At 46.2% G+C, this 17,249-nt stretch overlaps 1 protein-coding gene across 4 annotated transcripts in view; it reads left to right on the forward strand.

Annotated features, from left to right (window-relative positions):
* The window catches only part of Brf1 (BRF1 general transcription factor IIIB subunit), a 70,186-nt gene that overhangs the window by 14,041 nt on the left and 38,896 nt on the right, over nt 1-17,249 (forward strand). For all 4 annotated transcript variants that reach the window (XM_076849530.2, XM_076849532.2, XM_076849531.2 and 1 more), the window contains exon 3: nt 11,443-11,616. In XM_076849530.2, coding sequence (XP_076705645.2) covers nt 11,443-11,616 — 174 coding nt within the window. The remainder of the gene's footprint in view (nt 1-11,442; nt 11,617-17,249) is intronic.

Below are 17,249 nucleotides of genomic sequence, written 5' to 3' on the forward strand. Positions count from 1 at the left end.
CATATCACTCATATGGACTTCGGAAACAAGCAGGAGTGTCCATACTCATATCAAATAAAATAGATTTCAAGCCAAAGTTAATCAAAAGGGATGAAGAGGGACACTACATACTGCTCAAGGGAACCATACACCAACAAGACATAACTATCATAAATATATATGCCCCAAACAATGGTGCAGCTATGTTCATCAAACAAACTCTTCTCAAGTTCAAGAGTCTAATAGACCACCATACAATAATCATGGGAGACTTCAACACACCTCTCTCACCACTGGACAGATCTTCCAAACAAAAGTTGAATAAGGAAACTATAGAACTCAATAACATAATTAATAACCTAGACTTAATTGACATATATAGAATATACCACCCAAGATCAAACAGTTACACTTTTTTATCAGCAGCACATGGATCCTTCTCAAAAATAGATCATATATTCAAAAGAAACAATTGAAAAAATTGACAAAACTAAAAGTTGGTTCTTTGAAAAAATAAATAAAATCGACAGACCCTTAGCCACGCTAACGAAGAGAAGAAGAGAGAGAACTCAAATTACCAGCATACGGGATGAAAAAGGCAATATCACAACAGACACTTCAGAAACACAGAAGATTATCAGAAATTATTTTGAATCCTTATACTCCAATAAAATAGAAGATAGTGAAGGCACTGATAAATTTCTTAAGTCATATGATTTGCCCAGATTGAGTCAGGAGGATATTGACAACCTAAACAGACCAATATCAATTGAGGAAATAGAAGATACCATCACAAGACTACCAACTAAGAAAAGCCCAGGACCGGATGGGTATGCAGCAGAGTTTTACAAAACCTTTAAAGAGGAACTAATACCAATACTTTTCAAGCTATTTCAGGAAATAGAAAAAGAGGGAAAACTTCCAAATTCATTCTATGAGGCCAACATCACCCTGATTCCTAAACCAGACAAAGACACTTCAAAGAAAGAAAACTACAGACCAATATCTCTAATGAACCTAGATGCAAAAATCCTCAATAAACTTCTGGCGAACCGGATACAAAAAGATATCAAAAAAATTGTGCACCATGATCAGGTAGGATTTATCCCTGGGATGCAAGGTTGGTTCAATATACGGAAATCAATAAATGTTATTCACCACATCAATAGACTTAAAAATAAGAACCATATGATCATCTCGATAGATGCGGAAAAAGCATTCGACAAAGTACAGCATCCCTTTATGTTCAAAACTCTAGAAAAACTAGGGATAACAGGAACATACCTCAATATTGTAAAAGCAATCTATGCTAAGCCTCAGGCTAGCATCATTCTGAATGGAGAAAAATTGAAGGCATTCCCTCTAAAATCTGGAACAAGACAGGGATGCCCTCTCTCACCACTTCTGTTCAACATAGTTCTCGAATCACTGGCCAGAGCAATTAGACAGACGAAAGAAATTAAAGGCATAAAAATAGGAAAAGAAGAACTCAAATTATCACTATTTGCAGATGACATGATTCTATACCTAGCAGACCCAAAAGGGTCTACAAAGAAACTATTAGAGCTAATAAATGAATTCAGCAAAGTGGCAGGATATAAAATCAACACGCATAAATCAAAGGCATTCCTGTATATCAGCGACAAATCCTCTGAAATGGAAATGAGGACAACCACCCCATTCACAATATCCTCAAAAAAAATAAAATACTTGGGAATCAACCTAACAAAAGAGGTGAAAGACTTATACAATGAAAACTACAGAACCCTAAAGAGAGAAATAGAAGAAGATCTTAGAAGATGGAAAAATATACCCTGTTCATGGATAGGTAGAACTAACATCATCAAAATGGCGATATTACCAAAAGTTCTCTATAGGTTTAATGCAATGCCAATCAAAATCCCAACGGCATTTCTTGTAGAAATAGAGAAAGCAATCATGAAATTCATATGGAAAAATAAAAGACCCAGAATAGCAAAAACAATGCTAAGCAGGAAGTGTGAATCAGGCGGTATAGCTATACCAGACTTCAAACTATACTACAGAGCAATAGTAACAAAAGCAGCATGGTACTGGTACCAAAACAGGCGGGTGGACCAATGGAACAGAATAGAGGACACAGAAACCAATCCACAAAACTACAACTATCTTATATTCGATAAAGGGGCTAAAAGCATGCAATGGAAGAAGGATAGCATCTTCAACAAATGGTGTTGGGAAAACTGGAAATCCATATGCAACAAAATGAAACTGAATCCCTTTCTCTCACCATGCACAAAAGTTAACTCAAAGTGGATCAAGGAACTTGATATCAAATCAGAGACATGGCGTCTGATAGAAGAAAAAGTTGGCTATGATCTACATACTGTGGGGTCGGGCTCCAAATTCCTCAATAGGACACCCATAGCACAAGTGTTAATAACTAGAATCAACAAATGGGACTTACTCAAACTAAAAACTTTTTTCTCAGCAAAAGAAACAATAAGAGAGGTAAATAGGGAGCCTACATCCTGGGAACAAATCTTTACTCCTCACACTTCAGACAGAGCCCTAATATCCAGAATATACAAAGAACTAAAAAAATTAGACAATAAGATAACAAATAACCCAATCAACAAATGGGCCAAGGACCTGAACAGAAATTTCTCAGAGGAGGACATACAATCAATCAACAAGTATGTGAAAAAAATGCTCACCATCTCTAGCAGTCAGAGAAATGCAAATCAAAACCACCCTAAGATACCATCTCACTCCAGTAAGATTGGCAGCCATTATGAAGTCAAACAACAACAAGTGCTGGCGAGGATGTGGGGAAAAGGGTACTCTTGTACATTGCTGGTGGGACTGCAAATTGGTGCGGCCAATTTGGAAAGCAGTATGGAGATTTCTTGGAAAGCTCGGAATGGAACCACCATTTGATCCAGCTATTTCCCTACTCCGTCTATTCCCTAAAGACCTAAAAAGAGCACACTATAGGGACACTGCTACATCGATGTTCATAGCAGCACAATTCACAATAGCAAGACTGTGGAACCAACCTAGATGCCCTTCAATAGACGAATGGATAAAAAAAATGTGGCATTTATACACAATGGAGTATTACTCTGCATTAAGAAATGACAAAATCATAGAATTTGGAGGGAAATGGATGGCATTAGAGCAGATTATGCTAAGTGAAGCTAGCCAATCCCTTAAAAACAAATGCCAAATGTCTTCTTTGATATAAGGAGAGTAACTAAGAACAGAGTAGGGACGAAGAGCATGAGAAGAAGATTAACATTAAACAGGGATGAGAGGTGGGAGGGAAAGGGAGAGAGAAGGGAAATTGCATGTAAATGGAAGGAGACCCTCAGGGGTATACAAAATTACATACAAGAGGAAGTGAGGGGAAAGGAGGAAAAATATAAGGGGGAGAAATGAATTATAGTAGAGGGGGTAGAGAGAGAAGAGGGGAGGGGAGGGGGGAGGGGGGATAGTAGAGGATAGGAAAGGCAGCAGAATACAACAGACACCAGAATGGCAATATGTAAATCAATGGTTGTGCAACTGATGTGATTCTGCAATCTGTATATGGGGTAAAAATGGGAGTTCATATCCCACTTGAATCAAAGTGTGAAATATGATATATCAAGAACTATGTAATGTTTTGAACAACCTACAATAAAAATTAATTAAAAAAAAAAAAAGAATACACCTGTGAATGAGGTTTTGGTCCTGGTGCAGGTGTGTGCTTATCTTTATTGGACAGGGCCAAGCCACTTTTCCACAGCATCTGGGAGCCTTGCCCTGGCACAGCAGGTGGGGTGTGGGAGTACAGGATTGGGGGGACTCTCTGAGTCCAGATGACTACCTTTGCTTATACTTTCTGGCCCTCTGGACATCCTCTGAGTGTGAGGTACCCGTTAATGTTTTTGCACATTTTTTAAAAATTGGGTTGTCATTGTCTTGCTGATTTGTAGAAGTCCTTTATTCTGAGCTCAAGTCCTCTATTGGATGTGCATATTTTTAATCTTCTATCTATAGTTTCTTTTTTCATTCTTTAGGTTATTTATTATTATTATTATTATTATTATTATTATTATTATTATTATTTTAGTTATAGGTGGACGCAATATCTTTATTTATTTATTTATTTTGTATGGTGCTGAGGGTTGAACTTAGTGCCTCACATGTGCTAGGAGAGCACTCTACCACTGAGCCACAATCTTAGCCCCTACCTTGTTATCTTTTGATGAACAAAAAATTTTATTTTATTTATTTATTTTTTAAATTTTTTTTGTTTTTTAGTTTTCAGCAGACACAACATCTTTGTTTGTATGTGGTGCTGAGGATCGAACCCGGGCCGCACACATGCCAGGCGAGCACACTACTGCTTGAGCCATATCCCCAGCCCCATGAACAAAAAATTTTTTTAATAAAATTTTAAATTGTAATGAAGTTTGAATTTGTTTTTTTATGGTTAGGGCTTTTGGTGACTTGTTAGAAATCCTTACCTGCCCTAGGTGTGAATTTACTCTCCTGTTTTCATCTGGAAGCTTCACTGTTTTAGATTCTGAGCTGGAGTATGGTTCAATGGTCACATGCTTACCCAGCTTGTGTGAGGGCCTGAGTTCAATCTCCAGTACCACACACACGAAGTTTATTGTTTTAAATTTGATGTTTAGGTTTCTGAAAAGCCTGAAAGCAGTCTTTTATGTATGGTGAAGCTGGGGCTGAAGTTCACATTCCAGTTATGAAGATGCAGTTTTTCCAGCACCCTATATCAGAATAGCTGTCTCCCCCCAGGCACTGTCTTGGCTGTGTGTGGGAGTCTGTGCAGACTCTGGTGACGTCACTGTGTCTTCTGGCTGTCAGTCTCACAGGCCTCTGCTGTGTCCTCAGATTCCTGTGCTTTAGCTCCTTCTCCTGTTCTTTGCTTGTTGTTTTGGCTATTTCTGCTAATTTGCATTTCTTCTTTCTTTTTTTTTTAAAGGGAATTTTTTTTATATCTTTATTTTGTTTATTTATTTTTATGTGGTGCTGAGGATCGAACCCAAGGCCTCGCACATGATAGGCGAGCGCTCTACCGCTGAGCCACAGCCCCAGCCCTAATTTGCATTTCTACATAAATTTTAGAATCAGCTGGTTGATTTCCAAAAGAAAGCCTGTCCAAATTTTGCCTGGGATTACATTGAATCTGTAAGTCAAATAGTAAAGAATGACTACATTGACCCCTTAGAGTGTTCTACCTTACCAAGAACAAGGTCTGTGAGTGTACTTGTTATCTCTTCTTTTCCACCTTTCCTCTTTTTTACTCTCAATGCATTATTATACCTTTTATTACTGTTCTAGACTCTTTAGGATAGTGTTGAGTAGAAGTGTTTCATTCCTGACCTCATTGTGAAATGTTCAATATCTTGTTATAAGGAATGGTGTTGTTTTGCCTTGTTCTTCTTTGTACTTATGGAGATGGCTATGTTATTTTTTGTTTATTTTGCTGATGTGGTGAATTCATTGATTTGTGGCTGTTGAAGTCACCCGGGTTTCTGGAGTAAGTAGCCCCTGGGCCGTGGCACGTTTTGTGCTTGGTGTGGTGCTGCAGTGGGGCCATGTGCATGGAGGCTACTGCACTGCCTAGCCACACACCCCGCTGCGCTGTCAGTGTGCACTGTTGGGGTTGGATTCCCATGGTCTGTTCAGGGCTCTGGGGGCCAAGGCCATGGAAGACACTGCCTTTCATTATCTGTTCTAATTAGTACACGTGTCAGCAGAGTGCATTTTGACTCACTGTGCTCAAATGGAGCACAGCTTCTCATTTCTCTGGTTGTATATGACGTAGAGTGACACCAATCGTGCAGTCATACACATACCTAGGGTGATGATATCTGTCCCAGTCCACCATCTTTCCTATCCCCATGCCCCTTCCCTCGCCCCTCTCCGCCCAATCCAAAGTTCCCCATTCTTCTCATTCCCCCCTTCTTTCTGTTTTCTGCCAGAGCTGGTATGAGCCTGGGGCCCCCCTTGATCTGTGGCTGCTCTCTGACTGTTTCCTTCTGGTCTGAGCACACTGGGAGTCGTAGTCAGGCATGTGTGGAAGGTTGCTCTGTTTGGGTTTGATGCTTTCCCAGGGCTATGGATTTGTGGGGTGCCCTTCTCTGCCTACGTCAGGATGTCTTATGCCAGTGTCACTTCTCTCCAGTGACAATGGTTTTGGCACCTGCTTAGGTGACCACCCTCCATCCTCTGTCCTCCAAAGGATGTTGTGTAGTGCTGAACTAGCGCTGGGAGGGTTGAGCTCGCTCCAGAGTTGTGTTTGCCTGGCACTTGTAGGCATGGGGCAGGAGCTGCATGAGGTTGGATGGTGCCTGCCTCTCCTCCTCCTACCAGGGTTCTGTTGGGAGGTATCTCTCCCCTGTTCTGTCAGTTTTACATTGTCTGTTTTGTAGCAGCATCTGGCTCCTCCCTGAGAAGACCCCTGCTCTAGCTCCCAGTTCACTTTTCTGCCTTTGCCTGCGCCATTATGCTGATCTGCTATTTTTTGGTTAAAAATGTCTTGGGGCTGGGGCTGGGGCTCAACATAGAGCGTTCGCCTGGCACGTGTGAGGCACTGGGTTTAATCCTCAGCATCACATAAAAACAAGTAAATAAAATAAAGGTATTGTGTGCTGGGGTTTGGCTCAGAGGTAGAGCGCTCACCTGGCATGCTTGAGGCACTGGGTTCAATCCTCAGCACCACATAAAAATAAAATAAAGATATTGTGTCGGGCTGGGGATGTGGCTTAAGCAGTAGCACAGTCGCCTGGCATGCGTGCGGCCCGGGTTCGCTCCTCAGCACCACATACAAAGAAAAAAAAAACAAAGATGTTGTGTCTGCCGAAAACTAAAAAAATAAATATTAAAAATTCCCTCTCTCTCTCTTAAAAAAAAAAAAAAAAGATATTGTGTCCACCTAAAACTAAAAAATAAATATTTAACAAAAAAAAAGGTGTTATGTCCAACTACAACTAAAAAAATATTTTTACAAAACAACAAAAATTTCTTAATTATCATATTTTAAATTTTCTAGTACTGGGTCTTTGGTTTGGGTTTGGGGCTAGGGACCGAGTCCAGGGCTTCACGTGTGCTGGGCAAGCCCTGCCCCTCCTGGGCTCCACTCCAGCCCCAGGGCTATCTTTTTACTTAGTCTCTTCATGTGCTTCAGGATTGGTGTCCCCTCTGGTGGTCTGTGCATGACTCTGCCAGGGAAGTTGATTCTTCCTGACTGTAGGCCTGGGTGCTCTCCTTGTCTTCCACTTATGCATCTTTTTCCTTTGGGGTGGTGCCTAGGCTCCTGTCTCAAAACAAAAAACCAAAAGGTATGCATATAGCTCAGTGGTAGAGTAACCCCAGGTTCAATCCCTAGTACCAAAAAAAAAAAAAAAAAAAGGATTCTGATATTGAAGTTTGCCCAATCAGAAACAAACCACACATCTACCAGCAGGGCATCCTCCTCACCCAGGAGCGGGCTAGAGGACCACCACTGACAAGTGGGCCAGAAGATGCCACACCTGTGGAGTGTGGGAAAGGAGAGCTCCCTGAAGCAAGCGAGAAGAAGGCTGCCAGAAGCTGTCATTGTCTTGCTGATTTGTAGAAGTCCTTTAGTCCAGGCTCAAGTCCTCTGTTGGATGTGCATATTTTGAATCTTCCATCAGTAGCTTCTCTTTTCATTCTTTAGCTTGTTGTCTTTTTCTTCTTATTATTATTTTAGTTATAGGTGGACACAATACCTTTATTTATTTATTTTATGTGGTGCTGAGGTGCCTCATATGCATGTGCATGCCAGTCTTGAGTGGAGCCCATTGCTTCTGCAGGCTCTGTGGCACCTCCTGCAGATGCAACCGAGGGGAGCCTCCCTGTGGAGGCTGCAGGCTTGGAGGCAGCAGCATGGGAGCCTGGGGTGTGGGGTTCCTGTCCTGGGCCTGAGGGTCTGCAGTTCTGGAGTTGTGCTTGGCTGCTGGCTCCCGGGGAGACAACTTCATTTTTCCAAAGTGTCCAAGTTTCAAGGGTGCCCTGTGCTAGTGGGTTTACTGTAAGATTCGCTCACTGGGAAGAAACCCAAGGAGAGTGGGCTGGGCAGCTTATTAGTAACTGTTTTTTTGTTTGTTTTTTTCTTTTTTTCAGGTACTGGGCATTGAACCCAGGGGTGTTGTTCTACCATGAGCTGCACCTAGCCCTTTTTTTTTTTTTTTTTGAGACCGGGCCTTGCTAAGCTGCTGAGACTGGCCCTATGGTACTCCTGCCCCAGCCTCCCAAGTTGCCTCTATGCATATGTGTGCACCACTATGCAGGTTCTGGTAACTGTTTTAGGAGCATGTGTTTACTCACAGGGTCTTTTTATGTTTACAGAATGTGCATGTTGAAGGCTTGTGACTAATTGACTCTACTAGTGGTACTCACTGAATTCATGAATTAAAGATTAGTCAGGAGTGGAGTAGGGAGTTAGTACCTGTGGTCATGGGTGTTCTATTTGGGGTGCTGAAAAATGTATTGAATTGTGCTGATAGTTTCACAACTCTGAATTGCAGGCTCTAAGTGGGAACTTTTTCAGCATTTGAATATATCACATACAGATGTTAACAAGTTGCTTACTACAGCAATCTTATGTCACAGCTCGGTGAGTCTAAAACAAATAGATCACAGCTGGAGCTTAGACAGCATAGGTGCAGTTCTGCAGCCCAGGAAGCTGGATGTCCAGGACCCAGGCCCTGACAGAGTCAGTGTCTGGCCAAGGCTGCTTCCTGGTTCCCAATGGTGCCTTCTCACTGGGTTCTACTTGTGGGGGAGGTTGGGGTTGGAGTCCCTTTCATAAGGGCACAATCTCCTGAGATTATACTATGGGGACCAGGGCCCTCTGTGTTGGGAAAGAGCCTGTGAAGGAGAAACCCCCAGCTGACTGTTTACCCTTGAGCCTTGTGGGGCCACGGAGTGTGGGGATCAATCTGTGCTCCTGCATCTGTGAGCCTGTGCACACTAATGGGAGGTGGTGGTCAGAACTGCTGTCTTTCTGACCATCTGGCCAGGATCTTGCCTCTGCCCAGGCCTCAGGGCACAGTGACTAGCCCTCTGCAACAGGAGCCCTTTGAGCTGAGGGGCTCAAGGTGCTGGGGTCTCAGCAGGGTGGAGCTCCCTGAGGCAGGGTGAGGCTCATCCCTGACTTGCCAGGCCACATGCCCCAGCTGTGGCTTTCCTGGGCGTGGCTCACCAGGTGCCCACCTTTGGCCGGCTGTCATTGTTAGTGAAGTTCAGCTATGAGCAGCAGGCCAGCAGCACATCCTTATTAGAGAAATCAGGCAGCGAGTATTTAACTTTTGTGGGTGAAGTGGAGGCTGTTTGGGGTGTCCCAGGAGGAGTGGTCTGGGGGCTAGAGGACCCTGGTGGGACTGGAGATCTCAGGGGTGGCAGTTCTTCTTGCTGTCCTAATCTTGTTCTGCCCACACATATTCTGGATGCCCCAGAGGGCCTCCCCACATGCCCACACTGTAGACGTGAGGCCTGTGTCGGGCTGACCTCAGGATCCTCTGCTGCTGGCCTCTGGACCTCTGCATTTTCATGGATGTACAGGAGGCCCTTCTGTTTTCCTGCCCATGAGGCAGTACTCTGTTCCCTCTCTCTTAGCCCACAGCACTTAGGGAAGCCCTGCCCTGCTTTTTTTTTTTTTTTTTAATATTCTCTTTTTTTTTTTATTGGTTATTCAAAACATTACAAAGATTGCAGAATCACATCGGTTACACATCCACATTTTTATATAATGCCATAATAGTAACTGTTGTTTTCTGCTACCTTTCCTATCCTCTACTATCCCCCCTCCCCTCCCCTCCCATCTTCTCTCTCTACCCCATCTACTGTAATTCATTTCTCTCCTTATTTTTTTCCCATTCCCCTCACAACCTCTTATATGTAATTTTGTATAACAATGAGGGTCTCCTTCCATTTCCATGCAATTTCCCTTTTCTCTCCCTTTCCCTCCCACCTCATGACTGTTTAATGTTAATCTTTTCCTCCTGCTCTTCCTCCCTGCTCTGTTCTTAGTTGCTCTCATTATATCAAAGAAGACATTTGGCATTTGTTTTTTAGGGATTGGCTAGCTTCACTTAGCATAATCTGCTCTAATGCCATCCATTTCCCTGCAAATTCCATGATTTTGTCATTTCTTAGTGCTGCGTAGTACTCCATTGTGTATAAATGCCACATTTTTTTTATCCATTCATCTATTGAGGGGCATCGGGGTTGGTTCCACAGTCTAGCTATTGTGAATTGTGCTGCTATGAACATCGATGTGGCAGTATCCCTGTAGTACGCTCTTTTAAGGTCTTCAAGGGAATAGTCCGAGAAGGACAATAGCTGGGTCAAATGGTGGTTCCATTCCCAGCTTTCCCAGGAATCTCCATACTGCTTTCCATATTGGCTACACCAATTTGCAGTCCCACCAGCAATGTACAAGAGTACCCTTTTCCCCACATCCTCACCAGCACTTGTTGTTGTTTGACTTCATAATGGCTGCCAATCTTACTGGAGTGAGATGGTATCTTAGGGTGGTTTTGATTTGCATTTCTCTGACTGCTAGAGATGGTGAGCATTTTTTCATATACTTGTTGATTGATTGTATGTCCTCCTCTGAGAAGTGTCTGTTCAGGTCCTTGACCCATTTGTTGATTGGGTTATTTGTTATCTTATTGTTTAATTTTTTGAGTTCTTTGTATATTCTGGAAATTAGGGCTCTATCTGAAGTGTGAGGAGTAAAGATTTGTTCCCAGGATGTAGGCTCCCTGTTTACCTCTCTTATTGTTTCTCTTGCTGAGAAAAAACTTTTTAGTTTGAGTAAGTCCCATTTGTTGATTCTTGTTATTAACTCTTGTGCTATGGGTGTCCTATTAAGGAATTTGGAGCCCGACCCCACAATTTGTAGATCAGAGAAGCCCTGCTTTTGAAAGGGGTGTGGCCCTGTCGTGACCTTTGCAGCTCCGTGAGCCCTGGGACACTCAGTGCTGCCTGGTGTACCAAGTGCCATCCTCCCTTTGCAGTGTGGAAGGTTGGCTTGTTGGGCTGTCCCTTTCTCTGCTCTCTCCTCTAGCCAGTCAGCCAGCGCTGTGGGGTGGAGATGGTGCTTGGGCATGTGGCTGTGGGAGCAGGGGCGTTTCCACCTCAGGGCATAGGCAGTCAGGAAGTAGTACCAGGCTGAACCTGTGGGACACCCAGGGAGCCTTTTCACAGCTACCAGGGCTGGAAACAGGATTTCACCGATATGAAAACCATAGGAAATTCCCTTTACAGTGTCCATATATAAAAATCAATTAGACACATCCACACAAAGTGAATTTAAAACTTACTAGGAAAAAGTCGAATCTGATTACTCTTAAATTGCTAAGGTGGTTACGTGATGCTTCTTTTTAACCAGAGTTGTTTTGAGTGGCAGCATCTTGGTAAGTCACTGCTATTGTGTCCTAGGGAGGCGCCACATCCACCACCTGGGGAGCCAGCTGCAGCTGAACCAGCACTGCCTAGACACAGCCTTCAACTTCTTCAAGATGGCCGTGAGCAAGCACCTGACCCGAGGCCGGAAGATGGCCCACGTGATTGCTGCCTGCCTCTACCTGGTTTGCCGGACAGAGGGCACACCACGTATCCTTTTGTCCAGGGAGCCCCCCGGAAGACTCCATGCTGGTTCTTGGTTGCTTTCCTTGGATGATTCAGTAGTTGCAAGAACTTGATGCTGGTATTAACTGGCAGATAACCTCATTGGATCACCATTCTCAGTTGACCCCAGGCTTTCTTTTACTGAATTGAGGGACCAGGAAGCAAGATGCCTGTTCTTTTGCAGTCAGGGGAGCCAGGGTTCTGCTGACTCCTGGAAACCATGCCCTGGATTTTCTTCTGATCTTGAACTGACTTGTACTTGGGTGCCATTTTTGGTGTCTTCCTCTGGTTTAAGGAGGTGGAGTGTTGCTGCCAAATTAGATGTAACCAGACTGGGCTTGTTGTCCCTGCAGACTTGGGGCTGGAGGAGGAAGGGGGTGGCCTGCAGTGTTTGCTGGCCCCGCTCTGCTCCTCGCAGGCATCTGGTCCTGACCTCTGCACATGCACACGTGCATTGGGAAGTCTAGTCATTGGTCCTGAAGAAACCAGGGCACCTCAACCTCCCCATCCTGTACTGTCTGCCACGCAATGCCTTTTGGGGATTCTTCTCCTCTTTCCTTGGGTCCCTGGTCATGCTCTCCTCATTTTGCAGGGCATTTTCTCTGAAGGCTCCCTGAGAAAGGATCTAGTTTGAGCTCTGAGCCTGTGAAAATGATGGAGTACAGAATTTCAGTGACAAATGTGTCCCACAGGCCACATGGTGCTGCCCAGTGCCTTGCTCCAGTATTCCCAGCCTGCACTGGTGCCCCATTGAGCCCTGACTCTTGGTGTGACTATTTTGCTTCGCCCCATAGGCCTGAGCATCTTCTGCTTGTCTTCAGGGGTGTGACCCCTGGGCACCTCCGTCTGACTACTTTTGTGCCTGGACTTGCCTCGAGTCTCCTGCTTCTGCTTCCTTTGCTCACTGCAGGCCTCCGGTGCTCTCCCTCTCTTCCACTTATGCATCCTTTTGCTTTGGGGTGGTGCCTAGGCCCCACCTTCTGGCAGCCTTCGTGTTTCTTGCTTCCGGGAGCTCTCTGGTGCTCTGAGGAGCTCTCCTTTCCCAGCCCACACTCCACAGGTGTGGCATCTTCTGGCCCACTTGTCAGTGGTGGTCCCCTAGTCCGCTTCTGGGTGAGGAGGATGCCCTTCTGGTAGATGTGTGGCTTGTTTCTGATTGGGCAAACTTCAATTTCAGAATCTTTTTTTTTTTTGGTACTAGGGATTGAACCTGGGGTTGCTCTACCACTGAGCTATATGCATACCTTTTAGTTTTTATTTTGAGACAGGGTCTTGCTAAGTTGCCCATGCTGGCCTAGAACTTGTGATCCTCCTGCCTCAGCCTCCTGAGTTATTAGGATTGTAGACATGCATTACCTGCCCAGCAAATTTCAGAATCTGTCCTTAAAATGTCCTTTTAAAACCTGGAAATTTATCATTTTAGCCCACAGTGTATTGTTGCAACCCACTTAGAAACCTTTGAATCTTAGAAACCGTTGAAGAGCAATGGGGGATTAAGAAAGACAAACACTTACAGAGCGAAAGCTGGGACCAGGTGGGACACCATCCTCAGATGGAGGAACAATGACCCAGAGCCAGCTCAGCACATTCATTATATAGGTTTTATCATCAAAACCTGTGAGAAAGTTTCTGTGAGAAAATTTCTTCAAAGCAGGCAGTCTTGAAGGTCTAAGTACTGGCAAGCAATTATAATTATCTTGTTGCACTAGTAATTCTCTATCTCTACCAGCTGGTGTCTGAACTCAAGGTCAAGACTAATAGTTCCATGACTTGCATAGGACCTCCTCAGGCAGGACATCACCATGGTAACTGGGCAATCTTGTCCTGTACCTTTTGCACAGGAAGTTCCCAGCATAAGTGCAGTAATAGCCATGAGGCAGAGACCATGATCCAAATCACCACTCTCCACGGGGTATAAAGTGTAATTGCTTTAAGGGATGATGTGAACACCCAGACAGTCCTCGTGCACGTTAGGAGCAGAGCCCAGCCTGCATGACTACTTTGCCACAGCCCTGCCTCTGCCAGGGCTGAGCACCTCTGCAGACCCTGTGCTGAGAAGACTCTTAGCCTGGAGGCAGGAGCAACAGCACCACTGTGCAGAGGCTAGGAAGCAGGACCCTAGGGTGACCAGCCTGGACACTGTAAAAGCCTGGGGGCATTCAGGTGTGTATGTGCGTGCCACCCCTACCCTCCTCTCGCCCTGTGCAGAAAACGCATCCTTGACTGCTCTGGAAAATGAGCAGCTCGGGGTGAGGTGATAGAGACCAGCAGAACAGGCAAGTGTCCTGCAGCCTGAGGTAAAGTGTGACTCTGTGCCTTGTGTGCTGCTGGTGGGAGGAGCAGTGTGTGGTGCTCTGGGAGGCCACACCTCCTGAGGCTCCCAGTCACCATGGACACAGTAGCCCACTCCAGGTGTTACCTGAGACAAAAGTCTGTGTCCACACAGTGCAAATACTGTAGTGTTGACAGTAGCCAAGATCTGGGACCATCTGAAGCATCCTCTTGGTGAATGATCAGCCAGGTGCAGTGTATCTGTACCAGGAGCGTCGTGAGCCATGAAGATGAAGTACGGGATGAACCATGGAGATGTGTCCAGGCAGTGGTGACAGTCACATACCTCTGTAGGTGAAGTGGAAGCCGCTGCACAGTTGGGGAGCATGTCGCTTTCACTTCACGACCCTGCTAAAGATGGCATTGTGCTCCCAGGCTGGGCCTTGCACTGAGGCAGCGTCCCAGCCCCTCTGGGCTGTAGTGGCCTAGCTGGGCCCCTCCAGCCTTGCTCTCCTCAGTACTTCTAATAGCTGTGTCTGGTGGCCTATCTCTCATTTCCCCGTTTACCCTGTCTTGGTGGTGCTTTGGGGGAAGATGGGGAGACAGGTGTGGCTCTCTCTTCTCTGTTCCTTTTCAAGTTGATGGCAGCACCCTGCCCATCTGTCCTGCTTGTACTGGTGCACCTCTTTCTGTCGCTGCTCTCTGTCTTCTCCCTTCCAGTTGCCCACAGCGTGCATGACTCTTTATCCTGGCCGCTCCTGCAGCGAGGCCGTCTGGCTGTGTTCACAGACTGGCTCAGCTTGGCTTCCACATGAGAGCCACACCCTGGGAGGTGTGCAGAGCCAGACTGCTGTCCTCGTGCCCCCTGCCCCCCTCTTGGCACTGCCAGTGGGATGTCTGGTCCTGCAGGGCGTGCTCCTTTCAGCCAGGGGGAGCAGTGCCTTCCACCTGAACCATCACCACACCACCTTCAGTGAGACCTGGGGGAGTCCTGTGCTGTGAGCTCACTGTGCAGGGAACGGGTGCCCTGGAGAGGCACCTGGGAGTCTCCTATCACTCTATCCAGGCTGTGGGCAGCAATGGCCCTGGGCCGGTGGCGAGACACAGGAAGTTCTTGTTCAGGAAGGACAAGGGCAGGATGTAGGCTTTCAAGCTCACTCCTTCCTCTTCCGCCTGCCTTTCATTCTTGTCTTGCACACATGACCCTTCCCTCTGCTCCACAACCTGCTGGCCCCCACTACCAGTCCCCAGTCCCCAGAGGAGATGAGTCTCACCTGGGGCCAGCCTGGCCGGGCTTGCTCCGGAAGCAAAGACTCAAACCTGCCGCTGACCTGAACGCACAGGATCCTGAGGTGGCTCAAGGCCTTCTCCAGCATGATGGGGCACTTTTATTGTGTTCCTAGCGCCCTGTGCTCTGGGTCAGTTGAGTGCTTCAGGGCTCCCTCTCCATTCTCTGCCGCCAGGCTCCCACACCACCTCTCACTTTTCCTTCTGCCTGCCTCCTCAAGAATAGTGGATTTACATTTTCTAAGTGGACAGTACAGTTGGATGGTAGCCTGTGGAGGAGCCCCACCCACCAGGCATAGCACCTGCCCTGTCACGCTTGCGAAGGCCAGCATAGAAAGGACTGCACGTCTCTGGCTTGCCCAGCTGTGGGCTCAGGACTTTGAGCCCTGCTGGTCAGTATATCCTGACTGCCAGGGTCCACTGACAATGGCCGTATGCCCACCCTGGGTCCTGCAGTTGGGCGCTCTGCCCCAGAGCCGAGCGTTTGCAGTAGTAGTGGCCGGTGGCCCGTTGTCCATGTGGCCTAGGCAAGCATCCCTGGACTCCCATTGCCTTTTCACCTCTCGGTGGCATCTTTTGAGGAACAGAAGTTCTTCAATTTAACAAAACCCAACTATTCATCTTTTCCTTTATAGTTAATGTTTTTGCACCCCATTTAAGAAGTCCTTGCCAGGCTGGGATGTAGCTCAGTGGCAAAGCCCTGGGTTCGACCCCCAGAGTGACAAAAAAAAGAACTTCACCAAAATAAAAAAAAAAGACTGGAAAAAAAAAAAAGTCCTTGCCTTCTGAGGAAGGAGGCTTCTTCCTGCCCAGGTGTGCAGATGACATGGTGCCAGTCACAGCAGAGAACCTCCTGTCCCACTGCTCAGTGGGGGTGCTGCCGTTGCAACATGGAGCGTGGGCTGGGCTCTGAGTCCATGAATTTGAAGAATGAAACCCAGAGACACGAGAGCGAGGGCAAAGTGACGGGGTTTATTAGGGTAGCAGAAAGCAAGCAGGCAGAGCTCCCGGAGGAGGGCCCCCCAGGGAGGGGCGCCTGGGAGCAGCTGCTGTCTGGGGGTTCATGTGGAACTCCATGGCTGAGGGAGCTGCCCCGACCCGGTCCTGGTCAGACACTAGGTGTCCACTGCTCTTCATGCGCTCCCTGGCCCACTCAGGTTACTGAGGCCCTTCTTGGTGGGGGTCTGGGTCCCAGAGAGCAGGCGTCTCACGACGGGTCTTCCTGTGTACACAGGAGCCGGCCTGACCTGGAGGAGCCAGGTGTCCTGCCTGCCCTGCTAACCCTTTCCCTGCCTCACCACCGTGAGCCTCGCAGATGTGCCCGGTGCCAGCATCTGGCCCCTTTTCTCAGTCTGTGCCCGTGCTTAGTGCCAATGCCAAGTTATTTCAGAACGACCGTCACACAGGGTGTCTCAGTGTCTGTGGCATGAGGTGCAGGTCTGCTCTGCCTCGAGGCGTCTTGGCCTCATGGGGTCCTTTTTTCTTATGTGTGCATTTTCAAATCAGATGATTGATTTCTCTAAGAACCTGGGGTATTGAGTGGGGTCTATAGATCTTTGGGGAGAGATGAAATTCATCCAAATAGTCAGCAGATCTCCTTTATTTCTCTACTTGTTCTTTACTTTTCTTTCTTTTTTTTTTTTTTTAAAGAGAGAGAGAGAGAGAGAGAATTTTAATATTTATTTTTCAGTTTTCAGTGGACACAACATCTTTGTTTGTATGTGGTCCTGAGAATAGAACCCGGGCCGCACACATGCCAGGCGAGTGCGCTACCACTTGAGCCACATCCCCACCCCTACTTTTTTTTTTTTTTTTAACATATTAATTTTTTTTCTAGAATTCTTTTTTTTTTTTTTAAAGAGAGAGAGAGAGAGAATTTTTTAATATTTATTTTTTAGTTATCGGCGGACACAACATCTTTGTTTGTACGTGGTGCTGAGAATTGAACCCCGGGCCGCACGCATGCCCGGCGAGCGTGCTACCACTTGAGCCACATCCCCAGCCCTACTTTTCGTTGTTGTTTTTCACTACCAAGGATTGAATCCAGGCCAGTACTAGAC

Source organism: Callospermophilus lateralis, chromosome 3 (assembly GCF_048772815.1).
Source record: "Callospermophilus lateralis isolate mCalLat2 chromosome 3, mCalLat2.hap1, whole genome shotgun sequence".
NCBI lineage: Eukaryota > Metazoa > Chordata > Mammalia > Rodentia > Sciuridae > Callospermophilus > Callospermophilus lateralis.